The following is a 23,097-nucleotide window of genomic DNA, read 5'->3' as shown; positions in this document are numbered from 1 at the left end:
ACTCCAGCGTCCCTGTACGAAAAGATCCATATAATGGGCACCCCAGCCCCCGAGGCTTGCATCTGAAGTGATTATTGCCTGGGGCGGCTCCTGTATTGGGATCCCCCTGGACAAATTTGAGTCCTGATGCCACCAGGTGAATGATTGACGCACGTCGTGTGGCAAGGCAACCTTGCGGTGTCGTCTGGAGGCAATGTCTCTGGAACTTGATCAGAAGATGTTGCAGAGGACGTGAGCGAAGCCTGGCCCATGGTGTAACTGCTATAGATGATGCCATCATTCCGAGCAGCTTTGCCAGGCGCATCAAGTCTGATTTCGGTTGTCCGCATATGGAGCGTGCTAGATCGGTGATGGCCCGGATCCTCTGTGGTGCCAGCGTTATAGTTTGTGCCGTGGTGTCTATCACCGTGCCTAGGTGTATTAGTGATTGTGTGGGGTAGAGGTGGCTCTTTAGAACATTCACTAAAAACCCGTGGCTCTGTAGGAAACTGAATGTAAGCTTTAAGTCTTTGTTTGCCTGGGTAAATGACCGGGACCTGAGTAGTAGGTCGTCCAAATAAGGGGAAATGTGCACCCCTGCCAGGCGTAGACCTGAGAGTGCTGCTGCCAGCACCTTGGTGAAAATTCTGGGTGCTGTGGCCAGCCCGAATGGGAGAGCTTTGTACTGAAAGCGTTCGTTGTTGTATGTAAACCAGAGCAACCTTCTGTGTCTGGGGTGAATTGGAATGTGCAGGTAGGCCTCCCTGAGGTCTATGGATACCAAATAGTCGTGGAGTTGGAGTGCCTCCCTGATTGAAGCGATTGTTTCCATCCAGAAAGTCTTGCGCTTCAGGAACTGGTTGACAAACCTGAGGTCGAGCACCCCCCTGAATGAATTGTCCTTTTTTGCCACCAAAAAGAAGAAGGAGTATACTCTGGAAAACCGTTCCTTTATTGGGACGGGTTCTATGGCTGAGATTTGTAGAAGGTGCTCTATTTCTTCTAGGAATGTTCCGTGTTTTTGTGGTGATGTCGGTCTGTGAGAGAAGATGAAACGTGGGGGTGGATACTGGTGTAACTCTAGTCTGTATCCATCTTTGATAATGCTCAGGACCCATTTGTGTTTTGTTGTTGTCTGCCATTGGTTCAGGAAGTAATTGAGTCTCCCGCCTACAGGTATAGAGTCAGAAGCGTTGTTGTGGTTGACGCTGCTGCCTAGTCTGGTAGGATTGTTGTCTATTCTGGTGGAATCTCTGGGGAGGCTTCTGGTTTTGCCAAGGAAAACGGGAGCCTCTGAAATCCCTCTGTCTGTTACTAAAGAAGGGCCTTGAGCCACGAAAGGAGCGCATCTGAAAAGTGGGGGTATAGTGTTGAAATGGCCTTTTTTCGTCTTTACCCTGTGAGGGCATCACTTTCTTTTTATCTTTATTGTCCACCAAAACTTCTGCCAGATTGTCTTCCCCAAACAATTTTCCACCTGTATATTTAGCCGTGGCTAGATTAAATCTGGATGCATTGTCCGCATCTCAGTGCGAAAGCCATACTAGGCGTCTGGCTACCACTGCCGTGGCCATAGCCCTGGCTGCAAATTGTGAGGAGTCCATGGTAGCGTCTGCTACGAAAGCGATGCAGCGTGAGAGTTTTAAAATGGACTTTCATAACTTGGAAACCTCTAGGTCTTGATTTTGGGCTAGGTCCTCAATCCACAGCAGTGATGCCCTAGAGAATACTGAGGCTGCCACCGAGGCTGTTATGGACATTGCTGTCGCCTCATGCACTCACTTAAGTGCCAGATCTGACTTACGCTGTATCGGATCTTTGAGATGAGCATCCCCATCCCGTGGCAAGACGGAATGTGATAGGAGAGCAGTAATAGGCCCATCTATGTCTGGGGCTCGCAACTGCTCCATGACACTGGCTTCTAAGGTATACAGTCTATTAGCCCAGTTAGTCCCCCTTTTGGGGTATAGCGGTAGTTCTCACTCCTGTTGAATATTAGTCAACAGCATAGGTGGGCACGGAATGCCCTTAGGCCCAATCTTTACGGTAGGCAGCACCATAGCCTGTCTGGAGGATGTAGGTTGTTCCTCAGAAGGAGCAGTCAGCTCCAGGGAAGCGATCACCTTTTTTAACAATGGTTCAAAATGAACTTCCAAATATAGTCTGACCGAAGTTTGAGCCTCTGTATCTGAGGCATCGGTCCATTCTCCGTCATCCCGGGACTCCATAGAATCGGTTTCTGATAAGGCATTCTGGTGATCCTGCTCACAATACCCCCTACCCATGGCCACCAAAGTTGGGTCAGGGGAAGGCTGTCTGACTACGTGACGTGGTCTCTGACATGGGGGGGCGGCTACTGGCGGAGACTGTGGTCGTTGTGGGGCGTCACTTTAAGTGGTGGGACCTCCTCTAATAGCGCCTGCTTAAGTTGTCGGATTACATCAGGCGAAAATAATTGTGCCAGCGTCATCGAAGAGGTTATTAAGGATGCTGGCATAGGCTGAGGAGAGAGCTGGGGTGGAGAAGCGGGGGGGCCATACTGCGCATGGGCTTCCATCACTTCGTCGTCCTCCGACCTGCTGTCCTCCAGCTGCTCCAGTAGATGGCGCTGGACTGCGGGCTCTATCAAGCACGCCTCTTGCGCGCTACTCAAGATGGTCGCCGCTGCATTTTCGGCAGGAAAACTTATTGGGGAGCTGGAGGAGGCAGTAGGCACTGGCGAAAACCTCACCTCTCGAGTGTTCGAATCGGAAGGGTGATGAGAGCTATGCCGCGATGTAGTAGCGAAATTCACGCTCTGACGCGAGGCTTCTTGCCTATGCTCCGCCATATGCAATGTCTGCAGGGAACTGACCGCAGCAGGAGCTGGGTGCGGCCCTGATTTTTTTGTGTCCCTTCTTTTTCTCGGATGGCGGGACAGACGGCGGCCGGGAACTGACTGCAGCAGGAGTTGAGTGCTGCCCTGACCCCTTATGGCCTTGCAAGGAACCAACCACAGTAGCCACTGTGTGCTGCCCTATTCCTCTAAGGGTTTTTGTCCTGGCGGTCTGAGAAGATGGTGCTGTTTCCATATCTCAGACGGGAGAGAAAATAGGGATAAGAAAGGACGAATAGAGATAGTAATTCCCCCCCCCTTTTTTTTTAAACTAATTAATACAGAGTGTACGAAATCAAGTATAGAAAGAAGGAAAAAGAGGAGCCGAAGGCTGATAGTCATAGAAGTTAAGAGAAAAACAGCCAAAGGCTGTTGCCCGAGCTGAGACAGGAACAGAACTGGCATCAACTCAGTAAGAAGGGGAGGAGCCAGGAAAAAATTATGACAGGTTCCTGTCTCGAGCTGACTGGGGACTGTAACCCACGTGGAGACCTCATGGCATCCATGAAAGAAAGAGGCGGCCTTTCAGCCACATCGGGCACACACTGAGCTTGGCCGGAGGCTTTCCCCATATCGGCCCAATAAAGGATCACTTTTATTTATTGGCTTATTTGTCTCATTTATATCCTGCCTTTCCTCCAAGAAACTCAAGGTGGCTCTTCCCCCTTCATATTTTATCCTCCCAGCAGCCCTGTGAGGTGGGTTAGGCTGAGAGACCACAACTGGCCCCCGAGGTCACCCAGTGAAATGTGAACCCTGGTCTCCCAGTTCCCAGTCCAACACTCTCACCACCACACTGGCGGCAGCCTTCCCCAAGTGGGGGCTCTCCACAGATTTGGGGCTACAACTCACACAGCCATGCTAGCTGGGGCTGATGGGAGTGGCAGCCCAAAGCCTCTGGCTTGGGCCCAAAGCGGCTTGGGGGATGCTGCCGTGGTGCGACTTCATTGGCCCTGTGCTGCTCTGACACCTGCCCACCCCCCACATAAAAAGGGCAGGGTGCGTTTGGGGTGCAGCTAGAGGGCACCCACCTTATGACCTGCAGCAAGGAATTGTACCGCTGGATCTCCTGCAACAAGACCACGTTGAGGGGGGAGGGGTCTGTGGACAGCACCTTGCAGGTGCCCTCGTAGTCAATCTCTTCAGGGATCTTGCTGCGCACGTCTGCCGAAAGCTCCAGCACCTGGGGGGGGGGCAAGGACAGGGAGAGGCATGCAGGGCCCTGGGCAGCTGCAGAAAAGTGGCTGGATGACGCATGCCAAGAATGCCACCGCCACGACCACAAGAGGCGTCCTGAGCCTGCTGCCAGCTCAGGGGATCCCACCCTCTGAGGCTCCAAGCACTCAGCTAAGGAGATTAAATCTTGTCCTACAGACAACAGAATCTGTAGGGAGATGGAGCACCCTTGCCATGGGCTCATGCATTGCTGACCCCTGATAGGCTGTTGTAGATCTTTGGTACCAGGGCTCAGCCTTGGAAGGAGTCTAGCAGAGGCAAGAGTGCTCCTGAGCACATGCAAAGGCTGTGCCGTCACCAGAAAGCAGACACACAGGGGATGAGAGCTTTGAAGCTTTCATTCTGGAGGGCTTGAGCCCCAGTACTTCTCTGGCATCCAGGGGACCCCCAATGCCAGAGAAGGGACTGTGGGGTCTGCAAAGGGTGGGCGACGGAGGCTGCTTGCCTGACAAAACAAGGTTAGCTCAGACGGCGGGTCCTCAACCTCAGAATCACACACACAGAGGTATGTGAGTGCCCTGCCCCTCGCACTGGGTACCTTGTCCTCCCGGCTCTGCCCCGCCACCCCAGAGGGCGTGGTCTGGGGCTGCAGGGACAGCAGAGTCTCAAAGAGCGTCCTGGCCTCAGTAATCTGGGAGGCCACGTCGGCATTGGGGTGCTGGCCAAAGGCCTCTGGGGGGTCCATGCCAGGCAGCAGGCTGATGTATTCCTTGTAGGAGGCTATGTTGCCATCCTTGGGGATGTAGTACGTGTCCAGCACCGACAGCCTGTAGAGACAGAGGGACAGGCTGTCCGGACGGCTGTCTGGCTTGCTCAGGGCCTGGAAGGGCTCCTCTTCTCGCAGACTCTCTCCCTCCTCAGCCTCACAGCATTCCTTCCACACCAGCAAACTCCCGTTTGTAGGACGAAACGGCTAAGAGGACTGAAGCACTCCAGGCCAGAAAGTTGTCTTGGGCAGACGAAGTTTGCACCTGTGCAAGCGGAGGACCCTCTGCCAACGCATCCCAAGGGAGAGGTTGTCGTCTGCCGCAGGAAGCGTCCCTGTCCCCATCCACTCCCCTCCCACATACAAGTACACCAAGGCCGGCCTGCCTTTCTGGGCCCAAACTTTCCCTGCGTACTGTCCTGAGCACTAACCTGTTGAAAGGGGCAGCAACACTTTGTTCACAGAAGTAATCGTTGATGTAGGTGGTGAGGAGGCGTCGGTCCCAGTCGTCCGTCACGTGGCCCCCATAATTCACCCCTGCAATCAAGTACTTGAGGGCGTCCCAGGGCGTCTCGTCATACTCGTCCAGGTACAGGCTCAGGAGGTTCTCCGACACCTGGCGAGGAGAAGAAGAAGAATCAGTGGTGATCTGGGAGCACAATGCAAAGGACCAGGCCTTTAGGGAGAGGGCAAAGGGGGCGGCTACTGGTGGTTCTCCAGGAAACTTTGCAGGCCAGGACGTGCAACAGTGTGGTGTCCCAAGGACCAGAGCTGTGGAACTGCTGTGCCCTCTTCTGTGGCAGGCAGCTTGCCGGGCACTCTGGAACCACCACCAAGATGAGCAGCAAGAATCTGCCCACCCAGCATCTGCCTACATATATTGTTGCTAGCAAGCCTTGCCACACCACATCTCTGCAGCGCAAGGGCTTGTGTACCATATTCCAAAGGAACATGGCAGACGGGACAAGTGTGCCAGTAACCACTGGGAGCAAGCCAGAGGTGTACTGGGGGCAGGTGTCAGTCCCTGGTGCATCGGGCCGCAGGGAGAGCTCAGCCACAATTCCACTGGGAATCTGAGCAGAGAGGAGCATCATAGATCGGCCCGTTGGAGCCTCAAGGAGGAAGGCACCCACAGCCTTTCTTCAGAATCCTTCCTTGGCTTTGTTCTGGCCTCCCCAAACCACCCGGCATCCCCCTCCCTATCTGCCCCTCACCTCAAAGTCCGAGTCATTGAAGCCATAGACGATGTTCCAGCCCAGCTGCAGGAACTTCTTGCGTTCCAGCAAGATGCTGTGGAAGAAGCAGAGGGCGAAGAGCAGCTTCTTGTACTTGGCTGGCTTTGTGCAGCGGGTGAACTGTGGCTCCGTGATGAGTTGGTAGAGGCGCTTCATGTTGGCTTTCAAGCCCTGTCACAGGAGGGAGCGGGACGGGGGGGGGGAAGGAGGCTCACAACTGACCTCAGAAGACACACAGCAAAACCAGGAGGGCAAAGGGGTGCTGAAAGCTGTGGGGAGGTGGGGGGGGGAGAAGCTTCCCTGTTGCAGAACCAGCTTCCCTGTTGGAGCACCAGCTATGGAGGCTGATGACCCAGAACCTTTCATGTTGATTAAGAGGACATTTCATAACCTGCGTGGGTTCCTTGGACTCCTGGAATGCGAAATGTTTTCTTAGTGCCTCCCACCCCCACCCCGCCCAGAAGGTGGAGCTGGGGAAAAGGGAGGGTGGTCCTGGTTGTTGGGGATGCCAGAAAGGCAGGCGGGCAGGCATGGGAGAGCAGCCCGGCCTCATCTGGCCTCCATTTTCTTGAGTCTGGGGGTTTGTGGAGATCCTTGGGTCTAATGTGGTTAATGCTGGTGGCTATTGCACCACCACCACACACACACATCTTCCCCACTTCCTTCTCAAACTGTATGTTCATTCTCAGCCCCAGGAAAATGACCTAGCATGAGCTTGCCAATCCTCAGTGAAGTGACAAAAAAGTTTTACTTGGCCCACGAGGAGCAGAAAGATCTGTGGCTTTAGCAGGGTTTTGGGTTGGGTCTGGGGGTCCGGCAGGGTCCCCGGGGAACAAGCGGGAGAAGGAAATGACAGGAGCGTCTGGTGAGACTTGGTGGGGGGCTGGCTCGTTGCTCACCGTGGGGGGCTCCGTCGTCATCTTGATGCCAGCCTGCAAGATGGATATGGGGAAATCGGGGTGGGGGCTGGAGCTGAGCCACAGGCGGAAGGAGGGGTGCGGCTCCTCCACCTGGAGCTGCTCCACCAGCTTGTCCAGCTGGGGCATCCAGGAGAGCGAGAGGTGGCAGTTGGCCAGGAAGACCCAGTTACCTGCCAGGAAAGAGAGGCAAAGCCAGGTTGGAGGGCAGAGGCCCACAGTGGCCTGGGGCTGCAACAAGAGGCGAGCTGAGGAAAAGTGTCCCCACCGCTGCAAGTGAGGGGGAAGAGATGCCTCTAGAGCAGGGGAGTGGAACATCTGTGGCTCTCCAGACGCTGCTGGACTATAACTCCCATCGCATCTCTGGCCGCTGGCCACAACGGCTGCTGGGCCTGCTGGGAGTCCAATGACATTTGGTGCTTGGCCGGCTAATCACACATGGTCTCCACCTCTGCCCTAGAGATCTGAAGGGGCTGGGGGGACAAAACAGGCCCACCCTCTGGGTGCTGGAAGGAGCCAGCCTCCCCCAGAGCCCCTTTGGCACTCACCCTGGTGGACGCCATCTTTGATCATGCGGGTGGCAATGGGTGCCTGTCCCTGCCCCAGCGAAAGGGCATGGAAGTGGTGGGACATGCCCGACTGCTCCGCCAGCTGGAGCAGGGAGGAGGTGGGGTCGACACCGGGGGACAGCACAAAGATCAGGGGGGTCTTTGTTGTGGAGTCGTCCACCACCTGTGTCCGGAGACAGAGAGAGAATGAAGAAATGGGGAAGAAAATCACACCACCCTCTTTCTAGGCCATGGAGAGTTAGCAAGCAGCTGAGGCACGACAAGGGGGACTGCAGGTCAGTCTCCCATCTCAGGTGAATATTCAGAGGCGACACTCAAATTTCTCCTGCCTCAGTCCGGTTGCACAGATCATCATCCAGAGCACAGAGGGGCTGCTTTTTAGTGCCAGACACTGTTGCCCACTCACCGACTTCATGTTAAGCACTGGCGGCTCAATGAACTGGGAGCCCAGATTAGAGACGATGAATGCTGTGACACAGAAGGCCACGCGGTCTGGCCGCAAGGACCGGACGACCAGCATCCGCTGCATCTGGTTGCAGGAGTTCTCCCACTCACCTGCAGGGGGCGACAATGCACGGAGAGAGAGGCCGTCTGACACAGAAGCGCTGCCTTACCTGGTGATCAGTGGGCGGGGGGATGGCGATAGAGAAGGGCTGCCTGGCCCAGAACAGCCAGCGAGCCACCACCACCACCTCAGCTCCAAGGATGCCCAACGCTACCACATCTTCACTCCATCAATAGGGAAGGGGGACTGACCTGCCACCAGCAGGGAGCCCTGGAGCAGTAATTTGCACCAAACACATCCCATTCCAGAGGCTTTCGGTATTCTAGAGCAGGGAAGGGGAACTGGGGTCAGATTCGGTCTGCCAGGGTCCTAATCTGATGTTAGATACGGGGAAGGTAAAGATGGAGGGGAAGCACGGGCACAATCACAGAGCCTGTGCACCTCAGCAGAAAGATGGAGCCTGACCTGGTAGCATGGCCTTCTCTGGTTTGGAGCTGGTGTACCAAAGGTTCCAGTCCCGGGGGTATTGCTCAAAAGAGTTCATGATGCCGTGGAAGTTGGTGAGCTTGTCCAGCTCAGTGATGTTGTCCCAGTAGATGTCGGCCAGCCAGCTCGTGCAGGGATTGTCCATCTGCCCTTCCCTATCCAGCACCTGCAAGCAGGAAGAGGCAGGAGAGGAAGTCATGGACCCAAGGCATAAAGTCAGGCACTCAGTGCCCTCCTTTTCCTTTCAGGAGGCTTGGGAAAGCTTGGCCAAGGCCAGAGAGGAGGATGGCAAATGACTTCGGGCTTCTCACCTCATCCCAGTCCGCATCTGTACTGGAATTTTTTTCCAAGATGTTATTAAATATGTTTTTAAAGGCTATTCTTTTCAGATGCTTTGTTTTTAAGATTTTTGAAGATGTTTTATAGATTTTTTAGCGTTTTGTCACTTGTTTGCCACTCTGGGCTCCTTCTGGGAGGAAGGTCAGGATATAACAACAGCAGCAACAACAACAACAATAATAAAGCAAGTCCAAGGACTCCGGATGCCAAGATTGCTCTAAGCATCCACCACCTTCTCCAAGAGCTCCTGGGCATGGAGGGCGCCAATCAGCTTTTGCCTGCCTCTGTTCCAAGGGTGGGAACTGGGAACCCCTCCCAAAGGGGGTTACTATCCTCACAGGAGGAGGAACGCCACGTGCAAAGTGGGGAGCATTATGGATAAAATCTGGTTGCTGGTTGCGACAGCACTAGCAGCAGCTCTGGCCAGGGCTGCACACGCAGTCCCCTCAGGAACGGCACTGAAAAGTGTACAGTGCCCGGCCAGAAGCCTGGCTCAGCCCTCAAGGTGTGAGGGGAGAATGGCAGGGAAGGGACAAGCCTCTGGCCGTTGCCCACCCTGCGCCTGTGCCAGGTTTCCCTCAGAAAACAGATGCTGCGGAGCAGGGCTGAGCCCACAGGAGGTTACGGCGGCTTCTCCTCTCCCCATGGCAGTCCTCCCAGACTGTGTGAGTGCAGGGTGGGGAGCTGTTCTTGCATCCTCTGGCCCGTTGTCATGGACAGGGTTTGGCTGGGATTCAAGTGCCTCTCAAATTACAGAGCCAGGCACTGCAAAAGTCTCCCAGGCATCTCACGCGAGGCCCTGCGGAAGGCCAAGCCACATTCGGAAGGTTTCAACAGCCCAAGGAGCCTGCACATCTGCCTCCAAGAGGTATGGGCTCACTCTGGATGGAAACAGCACACAGGAACGAGGGCATAGACTACGCAAGGAAACCAGGGGGAGATTCATTTCACTGGCGTGAAGCCCAATCCTGAGCATTGCTCTAGGTGTGATTTAAGGCTGCCTTGCTGAGGGGGACTTGAAGGGGTCAGGGGTCTTTTTACTGTGCTGCATTTTTAAATGCTGGACTACTTGCCTGGAGCTCAGGGGAAGGCAGGGACACATGAGAAGTTAAAGCACCTTATCAGCGTGAGGGCAGTAGGCCAAGACCTGGCTGGTTAGCTCAACACAGCAGCTAAGCTGGGCTAAGTCTTGTCTCCCATCTTTGGCTCCACTTTTCTCCCTTAGGTGCTCAGCCTCCAACTCCTTCCTGGGGCACTTGGGCCTTCTTGTCAGAAAACCCCCTGGGGCCATCGCCCCTCTTTGAAGTGAGTCCTGATTCCTCCGAGGGCCATACATCACACATGCCACATAAGCCTCCCTCATCAAGGAAGCAGCAGCAGCACTTGGAGTGCCCAAAGTCAGGGCTGTGTTGGTGCACTGACAGGACCGCCGCTGATTTGGGACACCGTGCACACCCCCAACCCACCACAGCCCGTCCAGCTAAGCAACCGGAGTGCCAGTGTTGGGAGGGTGGTCCAACACACCACACAAACCGCTATTGCATCAGCGTCAGGTAAACAAACGTTGCATCTGGCTGCTGGCGTGACAACAACAAAAAGGGCCACACGGTTGAAAACTCTGTGGAAACTTCCATTGCTTCGAAACAGGCAGGGCTGCAAGTGGGAGGGGCTCCTCCCACTGAAGAGGGGGGGGGTCAAGCATGAAGTCATTTGCATAGATCCGCCTCCAAAGCAAGTAGGAGGAGCTAACCCAGACTTGGAATAGGAAGGCTGGGAGACACCTGAAAAGCACCCAAAGCCACCCTCTGTGCATAAGCACCCTCCCCTGCCAGACTGATTATCCCACAATCATCCAGACTGTGCCAAGTGGACAGCAGAAGGAAGCAAAGCACACAAGCCACCCTGAAGGATCAGCAGCCAAAGAAAGGCAAATCCAGGTGGTACCAGCGCATTAAACAGGGAGGGAAGGGAAGGAGGGAGGCTGAGGCGGCCCACACAGGACCCTTCCTGTGGACGTATGGCAGGCTCCCACAAGACCTAAACAGACACACCTCCAAAGAAGAAATGCCCTCCAGTGCCAGGTTGCATGGGCCCCACCTGCAATATAAGCTGGAGCTGGGAGGTACAGGAAAGCTATTCTCCAAACTGCCAGGACCTGAAGGTTTTAAAGGCAAGGAGGACTGTAACTCAGTGGCACAGCATCTGCTTTGCATGTAGAAGGTCCCAGTTTCACTCCCCAATGGCATCTCCAGGCAGGCTAAGAAAATGTCTGTCTTTGGCCCCGCTTTTCCTGCCTGACATCCTGGAGAGCTGCTGCAGCCAGCACAGAGTGGCCAACATTGAGCGAGATGAACCGGTGGGGTCTCATGCGGTATAAGGAAGCTCCCCACTATGCTCTTGGCCTCGCAGTGCAGGAGCCACCAAATCCTCAGGCAAAAAGCCAGCTGCTTTCCCATGCCCCAAATCCGCCTGTCTTCACTGTATAAAATGTAGAACAAACACCCATACCTTTTGAGGAAGAGAGTCTTTGAGACACTGCAGCAAATAGTGGTAACAATAAACGAAGCTCTAGGCCTTACTGACAAAATGAAAACGGACAAATCACTGTGTCTGGATGGTATCCACCCAAGAGTTCTTAAAAATGCCAATGTAGATTTGTAACATGTCCCTAAGACCAGCCTCTGTACCAGAGATCAGGAAAGTGGCAAAAGTAACAGCAATTTCGAAAAAGGAATATTTGGGGTGTGTGGGAGAATCCAGGAAATTACAGACTAGTTGACATCTGTTCTGGGGAAATTGGTGGAAAACATGATTAAAGATCAAATTACCAAGCATGTTAAAGAGGTCTTCAGCCTGGCTTCTGCAAAGTAAGTCCAGTCTCACCAACCTTTTAGAGTTCCTTGAGAGTGCCAACAAGCATGTGGATAGGGGTGATCCAGTAGGTGGTGTTTACTTGAACTTTCAGAAAGCTTTTGGCAAAGTGCCTCACCAAAGACTCCTAAGTAAACTTAGCAATTATGGGATAAGGGGTGATGTCATCTTAAAGAGCAGAAACTGGTTGAGAAACAGGAAGCACAGAGAAGGAATAAGTGGACAGTTCTCCCAACAGAGGGATGTAGAAAGTGGACCTGTGCTTTTTAACTTGTTTTTTAATGAACTAGAATTAGGGGTGAACAGTGAGGTAGTCAAGTTTGCAGATGACACCGAATTATTCATGATGGTAAAGAAGAACACTAGATTTTAAGGAGCTTCAAAAGGATTTCTCCAAACTGGGTAAAGGAGCATTAAAATGACAATGTGGTTCAACGTAAGCAAGTCCGAAGTACTGCACAGTGGGGTAAAAAAAATCCCAACATCACATATACAGTACACTCATGGTGTCTGAACTGACTAGGAAAGAGATTCCCCTATGGGAAGCAAGATGTGTCAGAACTGATGTCTACTGAATTTTAAGGACTGGGAAAGTTTATCTTGGAGGAAACAGATCCTTGGGCCTTTGACTGCAATCTGGATCTTGCCAAGCCAGCTTGCCAGGCTCACATATGAAAACATGTTCTAAAGTAGCAAAAGGAAGAAGAGGCATCTGTTATGAGTCTGTCTACTTTCCTCCTGTTGAGCAGAAGGCATAGCTTTTTCCTTATCTTTGGTTTCTACTTTGTTGTTGTTGTTGTTATGTGCCTCCAAGTTGATTATGACTTATGGTGACCCTATGAATCAGTGACCTCCACGAGCATCTGTTATGAACCACCCTGTTCAGATCTTGTAAGTTCAGGTCTGTGGCTTGCTTTATGGAATCAATTCATCTCTTGTTTGGCCTTCCTCTTTTTCTACTCCCTTCTGTTTTTCCCACCATTATCATCTTTTCTAGTGAATCATGTCTTCTCATGATGTGTCCAAAGTATGATAACCTCAGTTTCATCATTTTAGCTTCTAGTGACAGTTCTGGTTTAATTTGTTCTAACACCCAATTGTATGCACAAAGCTCTCCTCCAGCACCACATTTCAAATGAGTTGATTTTTCTCTTATCTGCCTTTTTCACTGTCCAACTTTCACATCCATACATAGAGATCGGAAATACCATGGTCTGAATGATCCTGACTTTAGTGTTCAGTGATACATCTTTGCATTTGAGGACCTTTTCTAGTTCTCTCACAGCTGCCCTCCCCAGTCCTAGCCTTCTTCTGATTTCTTGACTATTGTCTCCATTTTGGTTAATGACTGTGCCGAGGTATATCTTGACAAGTTCAATGTCCTCATTGTCAACTGTAAAGTTGCATAAAGCTTCTGTTGTCATTACTTTAGTCTTTTTGACGTTCAGCTGTAGTCCTGCTTTTGTGCTTTCCACTTGAACTTTCATCAGCATTCATTTCAAATCATTACTGGATTGGCCCCTTTAAATGGCACAGAGGCAAAATTTGAAAGAGAGATGGCATCTACCAACTGATGCTGCCGCCAGATGGCCCTTCAATGCAATGCTGTGGCCTCCATTACCCATGCATAAAACGGAGTAGTTTTGTGTGGCATTTGCCACGAAGAAAGAGGACTTGAATAGTTTGATTAGATTCCTTTTTAGAGGAGGTCATTCCAATTCCTCAGCCAGGCGATTCAAGTCTAGCCAGAGCAAGGATGCCTATGAAAACATTAAGGCTGCTGAGGCAGCCCTAAGGGCCAATGCCTGTGCCTCATGAGCTTTCTGTAGTGCTAGGTCAGATCTGTGCTTACCTGGATCTTTTAGCGAGGAATAGCATCTCTTGGGATAATAACATCTGATATAAGAGAAGCATCAGACACATCCATTAAGAGTGTCTTCAGTTTCTCTATAATGCTTTGTGAAAAAGAATAAAAGCTTGCATTGCCTTCCTGCAATGCAGTGGAGAAGCGCACTCAGTGTCAATGACCTCCCTGAAATATTGGGGGAAAGAAGCCTCTTTTGTGGAAGACTTGATGCAGGAAAAAACTGCTGCCACATGGCTGGCCTGCCATGCTGATTCTGGGGCAAGAACCTGCAGCCTTGGCAAACACCACTTTCGAAAAGAAAGGAATACAGTCCTCAAGAAGGAAAAGCCTGGAGCCATAAGCTTCTTCTGACTGGCTGTCTTCACTCCCCTTTCTATCCGAGGTGGGATGCCAAAGACATCCTTGTCAGGTAGTTTGGCTAGTGCCACATCCTGAGGATCAGGAGAGTCAAATCCGTCTGAAGAATGTCCTCCTAAGCCTCCATCCCGGGATGGGATGCAGATCTGTCCCAAACATGCTGTGTTTGTTGAGGAAATGTCTCAGTTGTGGGCTGCTTGCTAACTGCCTTTGTTGCAGAGCTTTTGGTGCCAGTTCCCCTTTTAACATACACAGAGAAGGAAGGCAGATGAAAGATGCCAAGGAAAGATGTGGCCTGCGTGATCACTTTCCAATAATAATTTCCCTTCTTCTCTCTCTTACTTCCTTCGAAAGTCTTTCTGCTGTCTGCATGGAGAGGTTCAGGGCAAGAGTAGGGAAGGCAGAAGTTGCTGAGGAGTCAGGAGTGCTACGAGTAGCAAGACTGCTAGAAGCTGTCACTGGGACAGAGTGGGAGGTGGGAGCTTCAGACTGTGCCCCTTCAGTATGGTGCTACACATAGTTATCAACATGGAGCAGCCTCTGAATGCAATGGCCTATAGCACCATCCTCTGACTCAAACAATGGTGGCCAGTTAGGCAAGAAGAATTATTGGCTGGGCCTTCCCCAACACCAAGGTCCTACTGGAACCTTGGTCTTGCACTGGTTGATTCCAGATGGCAGTGTGATTAGGAGCCACCTAGGCAGGCAGAGTGGAGGTGTCTGGCGGCATTTTGGAACCGTATAAGAATGGTTAAATTAACATCTGCCCACTTTGTGCGAAGGAGGTTGAACTTGTCACAGTTTGCCTCTTCAAAAAAATGAATGTCTGGATGCCTCTCTCCCACTGGACAGAGAATAAAATTGCCAATATCATCATGAGTTTATGAAATCTATGGTGTGACCACACTTGGAGTACTGTACCCAATTCCAATTTCCACACCTTAAAAAGGATTTTGGAGACCTGGAAAAGGTGCGGCAAAGGGCAACCAAACGAAAATAACAAAAGGGAACCTCCCCTTTGAAGAAGGTTGTATTGCTTGGGAGGTTTTAGTTTAGAGAAAAAGGCAAGTAAGGGGACTTGACAGAGAGATATAAAATTACGCATAGTGCAGGGACAGCAGACGGAGATTCTCTCTCTCTCTCTCTCTCTCTCTCTCTCTCTCTCTCTCTCTCACACACACACACACACACACACACACACACACACACACACACACACACACACACAATACTAGAATCCAGGGTCATCTAACAAAGCTGGAGGGCAGGGGGAGAAATCCAGGGGAGACAAAAGGAAGTACTTATTCACACAGCACTTAGTTAAACTATAGAATTTGCTAGCTACTAACTTGGCCACCAACTTGATGGCTCTAAAAAAGATCAGACAAATTTGTGGAGGATAAGGCTGCCAATGGCTACTAGTCAGGATGACTATATGCTGTGTCCAGGACCAGAGGCAGCATGCCACCTCTGAGTACCAGTTGCCAGGGATCACGAACGGCAGAGTGCTCTTGCACTCGCGTCCTGCTTGGGGACTTCCCATTTGGGGCATCTGACTGGCCACTGTAACAACAAACTAGCTCAGCCTTTGGTCTGGTCCAGCAGGGCACGTTTTATGTCCTTACCACTCCCCCACGCAGAAAGAAGTTGTATTCATCCATCTTGAGGTTGCCAGATACCTCCAGGATCTTGGCACACATCTGGAAGCTGAAAAGCAGCTTGTGTCGTTCAAAGAGGCCCCGGCAAGTATACCTAGGCAAAGCGGTAACAGCAAAGGGTTCAATCTTGGGAGAGAATTTGCAGCTTGCTTTCTCCAGTATACATGATGTGAAATCTGCACTTACGGTGCCTATTTGGACCAGAAGGTGTCCAGTACTTTGATGGCATTTCAAAGGGGTAATCGGGGCAAGTCAGTGAGGATTGCAGATAATCTGCTCTCTCTCAATCACACTGAACATGCCTCTTGTCCCAAGAAGGAGACCTAAGGGCACAGATTGCCAGTCATAGCAGGAAAGGAGAAGCCTGGCCCTAACTGGTTGGTGGCAGTGGTAGATTGCCATCTTTACCAACCGGTATGAGGTAAGTTACCTATAGACAGCATAGGTGTGGTACTCGTTGAGATGGCGAATTCTCTCATCCAGCTTGCTGCTCCGGTGGCTCTTGTTAATGCTGAGGTTGAACAGGTCAATGTAGGAATCTAGGGAGAACTGGTACATGGGGTCGATCCTGCCCATGTCATTGAGAACGAAGAAGAGGATGGACGCCCTCTGAGCACAGGGTCGGTAGGCCTGGTAACAGCACATGAAGCAGGTTAGTTAGCATGTAGCAAGAAGGCAAGAACAGGATGCCTACCAGGGGATGGCTGGGGGAGCAGGCACTTGGGAGGAATCAGCCATGGTGTGAGGTCTCCACCCTTGTGCACAAACCACTGACAAATGGCCTTTTCTGAAGAGCAAGTTACAAGCCCCTGATGATTGTGGAGAAACCCAGAAGGGGAGCAGGTGCAGCATCTGCACCCCTAAAGAGCTCCCTCAGAACTGGGGGGTTCCACCCCCAGCCTCCTCACCTCCCCCACCCAGCAAAGCCAAGCCCTTCCCTTTCACCTCCCGAGCGGTATCAATTTTGATCTCCGTCGTCTCACTGGTCTCCAGTTGCTCAGTGACCTCGCTGGCTGTGACCTTAGAGGTCTGCAGTGTGTTCACAAGCTGCACATCATCCAAGAGGGAACCCGTGGCTTCATTCAGCAATCTGGAGACAGAAGGCAGGGTGGGTGAGCAGAGCAGCAGGCAAGGACAAAAGGCTGGCAAAAGGCTGTCTGCCCTGAGCAGCAGCGGCCCCAAGTGACAGCCACCACCACCACCACCACCACTGAATGGAAGAGGTGGGTGTGGGCCATCTGAGTTTATGGGGAGGTGAGAAAAGGGAAGTGCAGACTTGCAAGTTGATAGTGAGCCTCCCCAACAGGCTGGGGTCCCAGAGGGCACAAGTGGTGCAGGATACAGCAGCCACCTGCCTCCTCGTGGTCATTAAGGACTGCCAAATACCACCCCATAGGCACACATGCCCCACCAGGCAGGCCTTGTGGCCGCCACAGTCTCTTTCAGGAGCTGCTCTTTCTAGCCATTATTTACATGACGCTTTTCACGAGTGACTAACCTCCTGGTCCCCACAACCCCTGCACATCCCCTCCCTCCCTACCTCAAGATCTCATCCTCCAGCTCCTTCAGCTTCCTTTTGCCCGCAGCAATGTTGAGCACCAGGGAGTCCTTCTGCTCTTCTAGCTCAGGTCTTTCCTTCCGCACCACAATCCCCAGGAGCTGAGCTTCCAGTCCCTGGAGAGGCCCAGGGCACGCAGTGGGGGTCAGCCCTCTCTGGCCCCCTCCCCCCCGCATCTCCCCCCCCGGTCCCCTCCTCCCCCAGCTCCCAAACCCTCCTGGCCACTTGTGCTCCCTCCCACTAAGTCCTCTCTGGTGGGTGCTCTGTTCCTGTCCAAGCAGGGCCCGTTCTTTCCCCACCCCAACTCCCAGGGGCCAGAAACAACTCCCGGCTTTTAGGCCTAGCAGCACTGGCCATGAGGAGCCTGGGCCAAACCAAAGGGGGGGCCCTATCTAGGCCAGCATCCTGTTCTCACAGTGGCCAGCCCGATGCCAGGAAGACGCGGGGGCAAGTGCACTTCCCCCTCTGGTGCTCCCCGGTGACTGGTACTCCAAGGCGCATCGCCTCCTACCTGCTCTTTGACGGCAAAGTTGACAATGGTGGTCTGGGAGGATGTCTCCGGAGTGTAGTGCGGGTTGGAGAGCTTGGTGGTGAGGTAGAAGCGGAATTCGGGGTGGTATTCCACCTCCTTGTCTCCCAGCCTTATCAGCAGCCGCCCACCTGCCACACACAGGTACACAAATTGGGAGGAAGATCAAGGAGGGTGGGTGGGCAGCCGGTTTTCTCCTCAGCTGGACCCCGGGGCCTTTTCCCCTCTGGACAAGAGGTCAGCCCCTTCCCAGAATGGTGGCTTCCATTCCATCTAACTGCCCCCAAATCCCAAACCTGTGTGCAACAAAGACTATTTCCCCCTCTTTCCAAGAGAGATGCCAGGTGACTCACCCACTTTGGTGACAGACTTGTTGAGGATAGGGGCAAGCGTTGGGTCCAACTCCTCCTGCACGTTTTGCAGCAGCACAGGGGAGCCAAACTGGATGGCTGTCTCCAGGATGCGCATATAGTCAGGCATCTGCAGGTCAATTATCTTTAGGCCCTGTCAGAGATTGGGGGGTGGGGAGGATGTTGGCACCAGGGCTATGAGAGGGCCACTGGGACTCCCCACAAGTCTTTTATCTTACTGTCACCTGCATCAGAAACTTCCCAGACTGTCAGGTGAACGGATGCTGAATCTGGCTAGCACAGCACTGAAGCTCCCTCTTGTCTTGGAGCAGATAGTGCTGGATCTGGGGATGCTCCTCCCATTGAAGGAGACCAAGCCAGAAGCCATCTGCATAGCCCGCCTCCAAAACAAGTGGGAGGAGTAACCCATTTGTGGATAATATCCACCACTGAAGGAGATTAAAAGATGCATCCGCTGAGACTGGATAATGGAGCGGGGGGTGGGGGGGTGGAGGGATGAAGCAACAGTGAATGAGGAGAGGAGGGGAAAGAAGCTGTAGGGGACCTCAAATCTAGAAAGGCAACAGAACTTCACGAGATGCACAACGCTGCTGCTTACTTTCTTTGCTTCCATGTTCTTGATCCATTTTGTGGCCTGGCACTGAGGGTCAATCATGAGAGGCCACCTAGGAAAGGCCAAAAGGCAAAGGAAAAGATGATGGAATTTGAGGCATTCTGCGCCCTCGTGGGATAATCTCAGCAACTCACCATTGGCCTTCTTGGTACCCCCCCCAAAGGTTCAAAGAGATGACTCCAAGGGGAGAGGGGGCCAGATCTGGGTGGGTCTAAACAGCCTTTTACGGGGCCTGAGCCACCTCACAGCCCAGGCGCTCACCGGTTGCCTCGTGTGACGATGATCCCGTTCTCTGTGGAGAAGTTGTCAGACGGCAGCCCCTGGATGTTCCAGTTGCGCACAACGGTCGGGTTGGAGAGGAAGCTGTCGCACGTGAAGCGGGGGGAGCAAGGCACATGGAGCTCTCGGATCTGCAGGTACAGAGCAGCAGGGAGTCAGTCGGCCGTGCCCTGCTTGGCCTTTCCTTCCCCTGGCACCAGATCCCGAGTTCAGGAAGGCGGCCTGCTTCGCTTGGGGCCACGCTTGGGGATTCACATGGAGGGACCGACGTGGCCTTCCTGGTTGATCACCCTGACACCAGGGAGCCTGGCCAGCTGCTGCCTCAGAGGCTGCCCAGCCCTCAAAGCTCGCCTCGGGCCCTTCCCTCAAAAGGTGGCATTCTTGGGAAGGAGGGCGCTGGCCTCTTAGGACAGGTGCACAACACTCACCTGCTTGATCCAGATGTGCGAGACGATCTCGTCCCGGTAATTGGACAGGAAGGGGCCCATGTAGGACAGGAAGGCCGCTGCCAAAAGACAGTCCCCCACCAAGTAGCCCAGATCTTCCTCAAGGCCCTACAGGGAAGCAGGAGATCAGGGGCAGGAGCAAGCCTTTGCATTCCGCCCACCTCCCTGCACCTCTCAGTGCCAAGTGCCCCATTCCCTTGCACAGGGGCCCTTGGAGAGATTGGGAAGCTGCTCTCCCCGCTCCCCTTCTTTCCTCTGAGCATAACGGGCTCAGTGCCCTTCGGCTTCTCCTCACACCCTTGTGCCCCAGAGCCTTCCGGTCACCCTTGCTGGATCCTGGAAACAGGCCAGCCAAAACCAGGCACAGTGGGGGCTTATCTGAAGCGGGGGGCAGGGGTGAGAGGACCAGTCGCACCTTGCTGGAGGGATGTGTGTGGAGCGGTGGGTCAGGACCTACCTTGACTGTCTCCTCCCACCGGATTTTCTCTCCGGCCAGACCTGAGACCAGTTTGTCAGCCCTGTCCAACTTGATCTCCATCTCCTCCGACCTCTTCCGCAGCTCCTCCTTCTGGGCCAGCTTCTCCTCGTACACCTTCTTCAGCATCTCCAGCTTCTCCGCAACCTGAGCAGAGGTCGGGGGAAGAGGGCTTAAGGGCAGGCTGCCCTGCGGAGGCCTGCTCTGTGGTAGGATGTTCTACAAGGGCTGGCCTGGGGCAATGCATGGACAGGATTCCCCCCCCCCATAACTGCCCCATAAGGAGAGCATCAGAGACTCTCTAGGTTGGGAAGGGACTCTTGGGAAAACCCCTCCCCCAGTGATTCCTGCAGCCAATCCACCCTCCTGGATCTTCCTCTGAGGCAGCCTGACCTCTCGGAGCCTCTCCTGCGCTTCGGCCTGGGCAGCCTGCTTCTCTGCCAGTTGGGCTAGGGCGGCATTCATACGGGCACGCTTGGGCTCTACCACACGGTAAATACGGCCATACATCTAGGGAGCAGGGGAGGGGGCGAAGGAGAAAACAGGAGTGTGTAACCTGCAAAGGTGGAGCCAAGGCATTCTCCCAGCCCTCCCACTGCACAAGTAGCCAGATTCCCAGCCACTGCTGTCCTCTCACAACGCCATCTTCCCCCAGTCAGGGCTCCAGGCTCACCTCCATGGCTCGGACCCACATGCACAGAGACTTGGCGGCCACTGAGACCCGCCCAATGATGTCCGGCTGGAAGTCTGGCTGCGAGCAGTAGGCACTGATCTTCTTGAGCACCTTGTCAGAGATGTTGTCCTTGTCGAAGTAGACTAGCTGTTTAATGAAGTTGGGTTCACCTGGAGAAGTGAGACGCAGGGTCGGAGAAGTCAGCCAACACCTGAAGGGCCAGATAGTCCTGCACCCTGTCTCCCTCAGTGGCCATTCAGATGGCTCTGGGAAGCCCACACGTGGGGCTGGAAGGCAACAGCCCTGCATCACTGTTGCTCCCAGCAAGTGGTATCCAGTGGCTCGCTGCCTCTACACCTGGCAGCTTCCCTCCCAGGGAAAACAGGTTGAGGGGAGGGGAATTTTCACTGAGGGGTGGGCTCTGGCACAGGTGGAAAGGATTAACCGCCCTCTGCCATGCACCACAGGGCCCCTCAGTGGCTGCGATATTTGAAATGAAAAGAAGGCATGTTAAATGCATGCATGTCAACACAGCGTGTGCTGTGGCTGCTTACCCAGCTGCTTCTTGGCTTCTGCCCAGGTGGGCTCATTGCCTCGCAGGATCATGACCGCCTGCATGACTGTCTCCACCAGGGTGGGAGGCCGGCCATAAGACTTGATTTCAGTCAAATCCTTCTTGTTGAGTGATTCCAAAGCCTGGGGAGGAGGGCACAGGGGCCACTGAGGAGTGCCCACCCCAAAGGGATAGTCCCATGGGGAGCCTAAGTGTGGAAACAGGAAGGAGCCACACACACCCTAAACCCTTGGAGGAGGGAGCAATGTAGAGCAACACAAGTCTCCAGCCATCAGCACACGGCTGGAAAATCCCAGCATCTTGTGGGCTCCACAGGAAGAGTGGCAGGCAGAGCAGCTGCTGGGACGGGGCAGAGCGGAGCACACAGAACAAGGAGGACCAGTTAGAAAAACCGGGAGAGCCCATTGGTTGAACAGATTCTATGATGTCCTTGCGAGGCCTCCTACCTTCATGGCCTCCTCCAAGGCAGGCAAGGCCTCCTCCAGGTCCTTCTGGGCATTGTCCGCCAATGTTTTGCACTTGATCTCCTCGGCAGCAATCTTCTCGCTGTTAGCAGTCACCGTCTGTGGGAAGGGGGGGAGGAGGAGGAGGAGGAAGCTGAGCATCGTGGGCTAGGGAGGCTAATCCCAGCCACGGACCAGCCTCGGCCACCCACCTTCTGCTGCTCGTCGGCCTCTCGCTTCTGCTGGACAATGATGACCAGGTACTCCTCACACTGCTTCTGGAACTCTGCCACCTTCTTCCTGGCATCCTCCAGCTCCAGCGTCATCACCTCCACCTTCTTCCGGGTCTCGTCGATTTTGAAGAGTCCATTGCGGAGCTTGTTGGCTTGGTCCGAGAGCTCCTTCCGCTTCTCAGCCAGGAGCCTGCACGGAGGATGGAGGCTCCCTGATCCATAACTGCTCCACCACCCAGCCTACCCAGCCATGGGGCAGCCCAGGAGTTTGCAGATCCCCACACACCACTGGGCTCTCACCCAGAGGGGGCAGGGGCCTCTCTGCCCTCCCACCTGGCTTCCCTGGAGAGACCCAAAGGACCCCTTACTTCTTGTAGCCAGAGACCAGCTCCAGATAATTGGTGGGGGTGACATAGTTGTGGCGCCTGAGCTCCAGCATCATCTTCTGTGAGTATCTGGCCACGGACCAGTGCATCGTCACAAAGATTTTAGCCACTCGCTTATGGATCTATGCAGGAAGGTGGAGAGGAGAGAAGAGCATCACACAATGCAATTTGGTAGAGGAAACCTCACCTGCCGCCTACAGCCTCTTTGCAACCTTTTCAGGAGAGTCCTCTTGGGTGGGGATTCAGTTCCCCTCACCGTGTCTAGGCTTCCCTTTTCCACGCTTCCCAGATCCACGCCCTCTAGGTATTTCTCCGCCACTTCCAAGAGGGCCTCCTTAGGCCACTCAGAGAACCAGTCTATGGTGGTGCAGTTCACCAGGGCAGGGTACTGGCGGATCCAGTTCCTGAGGCACGAGAGAGAGAGAGAGAGAGAGAGAGAGAGAGAGAGAGAGAGAGAGACCTTGATGTGTTGCGCAGATGACATCTCCCCAGTTTTACTTACTTATTACAAAGTTTCCTTGTCCCACTCTGCTCCTCCTGACCCTCGTGGCCTTGGCTACACCTCTGTCCTGCCCACCTTCTTGCTTCCATTCCCTAACATCCACTTTGCTCCACTGCTTCTCTGCCTTTAGCCGCTCCTGCCCACCAGGGGTCACTGTTGCTCCAAGCAGAAGCTGCTGCCATGGCTGTCTAGAAAGCCCCTCCAATCCCAGCTCCCCAATCTCAGCCTCACCTGAACGGATCACCAACTGGGCTCAGGCACAGCACAACATGCAGGTTGTTCCGCACCCTTTCAATGAGGTAGGCAAACAGGCTGTCTTGGCTTTCCTGGATACCCTCCGCCCGAGCTGCATCGATGATATTGTTTTGGATCTGGGGACAACAAGGAAAAAGGAGGAGGATCAAGAAAAAGGGAG

At 53.5% G+C, this 23,097-nt stretch overlaps 1 protein-coding gene across 5 annotated transcripts in view; it reads right to left on the bottom strand.

The window, feature by feature from the left end:
* Positions 1-23,097, bottom strand: part of DNAH2 (dynein axonemal heavy chain 2) — a 131,281-nt gene that overhangs the window by 10,565 nt on the left and 97,619 nt on the right. For 3 of the 5 annotated variants that reach the window (XM_061588226.1, XM_061588225.1, XM_061588227.1), the window contains exons 58-83: positions 22,914-23,053; positions 22,437-22,584; positions 22,163-22,302; positions 21,774-21,984; positions 21,565-21,681; positions 21,099-21,240; positions 20,545-20,714; positions 20,265-20,381; positions 19,854-20,018; positions 19,379-19,504; positions 18,933-19,081; positions 18,657-18,723; positions 18,041-18,191; positions 17,670-17,818; positions 17,141-17,274; positions 16,546-16,690; positions 16,031-16,230; positions 15,568-15,694; positions 8,488-8,674; positions 7,924-8,072; positions 7,497-7,680; positions 6,931-7,121; positions 6,011-6,202; positions 5,228-5,412; positions 4,629-4,857; positions 3,886-4,037 (exon numbers count right to left, since the gene is read on the bottom strand). In XM_061588226.1, coding sequence (XP_061444210.1) covers positions 3,886-4,037; positions 4,629-4,857; positions 5,228-5,412; positions 6,011-6,202; positions 6,931-7,121; positions 7,497-7,680; positions 7,924-8,072; positions 8,488-8,674; positions 15,568-15,694; positions 16,031-16,230; positions 16,546-16,690; positions 17,141-17,274; positions 17,670-17,818; positions 18,041-18,191; positions 18,657-18,723; positions 18,933-19,081; positions 19,379-19,504; positions 19,854-20,018; positions 20,265-20,381; positions 20,545-20,714; positions 21,099-21,240; positions 21,565-21,681; positions 21,774-21,984; positions 22,163-22,302; positions 22,437-22,584; positions 22,914-23,053 — 4,067 coding nt within the window. Of the gene's footprint in view, positions 1-3,885; positions 4,038-4,628; positions 4,858-5,227; positions 5,413-6,010; positions 6,203-6,930; positions 7,122-7,496; positions 7,681-7,923; positions 8,073-8,273; positions 8,345-8,487; positions 8,675-15,567; positions 15,695-16,030; positions 16,231-16,545; positions 16,691-17,140; positions 17,275-17,669; positions 17,819-18,040; positions 18,192-18,656; positions 18,724-18,932; positions 19,082-19,378; positions 19,505-19,853; positions 20,019-20,264; positions 20,382-20,544; positions 20,715-21,098; positions 21,241-21,564; positions 21,682-21,773; positions 21,985-22,162; positions 22,303-22,436; positions 22,585-22,913; positions 23,054-23,097 lie in introns of those variants that run through there. The other 2 variants (XM_061588228.1, XM_061588229.1) reach the window with 2 other exon arrangements.

The sequence above is a fragment of the Rhineura floridana genome, chromosome 11 (genome assembly GCF_030035675.1).
Source record: "Rhineura floridana isolate rRhiFlo1 chromosome 11, rRhiFlo1.hap2, whole genome shotgun sequence".
Taxonomy (NCBI): domain Eukaryota; kingdom Metazoa; phylum Chordata; class Lepidosauria; order Squamata; family Rhineuridae; genus Rhineura; species Rhineura floridana.
This window is presented reverse-complemented; position numbering and strand designations above follow the sequence as displayed.